The sequence below is a fragment of the Suillus subaureus genome (genome assembly GCF_016647635.1).
Source record: "Suillus subaureus strain MN1 chromosome Unknown BJ212scaffold_168, whole genome shotgun sequence".
Lineage (NCBI taxonomy): Eukaryota > Fungi > Basidiomycota > Agaricomycetes > Boletales > Suillaceae > Suillus > Suillus subaureus.
The window spans coordinates 326-1,402 of NW_024538724.1; the positions used below are offsets into that span (position 1 = coordinate 326).

Here is a 1,077-nt window from a genome sequence, read left to right on the forward strand (position 1 = left end):
CTTAACAACTATCTAGCCAAGTTGTGTTATCCACATCAGATTTGGACCCTCCTGATGAGCTCACCACCCAAGAGCCTCTGTTTAATGACTTGCCTTATCAGATACACCACTTCACGATGGTGACAGCCACACATGGCTACTATCTCCCCAAGACTTGCCACCTTCCCAACACACCAATTCAACACTTGATTGAACACCATGGTGCCTCACTATTTATCACAGCTCTTGAAATGTTCATCCACAAGCACATCCTATCTTCAATCTGGTCACATAGCAAGTTAATTCCACAGGAGTGCATTAACATCTACAAATATCTGGCAGTCCTCTCACCTGCTTGCCTGCACATCAGCAATTCAAAATGTTTCTTCAAAATCCATACATTGCCAGTTGTGGCATCCAAGGATGCAAGAAAGTCACCAGTGCCTGTAAGATTTGACAGCACACTATTCATTGAACAACAAGGATTATACACAGGCAAGGGTATATCAGGTGAGTAGTGTGGTCTCATATTAACAAGTCTTCTGACTGGACTCAGGGCTTCATGTGGGAGAGATCAAGGTTATATTCACCCTCCGCGTTTTGGCAAATTGCTGCACCCCCTCCTTTATGTTCATTGGTTTTGGCCACTGCAAACATTTGATAATGATTTGCAGACCTTCCAGCTTGTTAGATTGTTACGTCAGCATGGCCCAAATGCTGCAGTTCTACCTGCTGATATACTCCTTTGGCCATGCCATCTGATTCTGTGTTTTTCTTGCGAGGGAATTGTTGATGAGGTAGAACAGTTTTATCTTAACCAGTACATTGACTTAGAATTATTTGAGTGTCTCTCATGATCTTTTTTTTTTTTCATTGTCAGCTATGTTGCTATGATCATGAGCTCAGATGATACATAGTGCCATGTAGTGATATGTACCATACATGGTTGCTATGTTGTGCAACTGGAACTACATAGCAATATATTGTGTTAGTGGGTGCAAATGGTACTTGACCTTTTTCCTGATGTAGGGTGTCCAGCACCAGATTTCAGCAAAGCTCAGCATGTCAATGCTAGGTGGTACAGAACAGTTTATGATG

General features: G+C 42.2%; 1 protein-coding gene across 1 annotated transcript; it reads left to right on the forward strand.

Annotated features, from left to right (window-relative positions):
* Positions 1–599: 599 nt before the first annotated feature.
* Positions 600–836, forward strand: BJ212DRAFT_1288740 (uncharacterized protein; the record flags this gene model as incomplete). The annotated part of the gene is made up of 1 exon (XM_041332041.1): positions 600–836. A coding segment is annotated over one exon (237 nt), but the record flags the coding sequence as incomplete, so codon positions are not given.
* Positions 837–1,077: the final 241 nt, after the last annotated feature.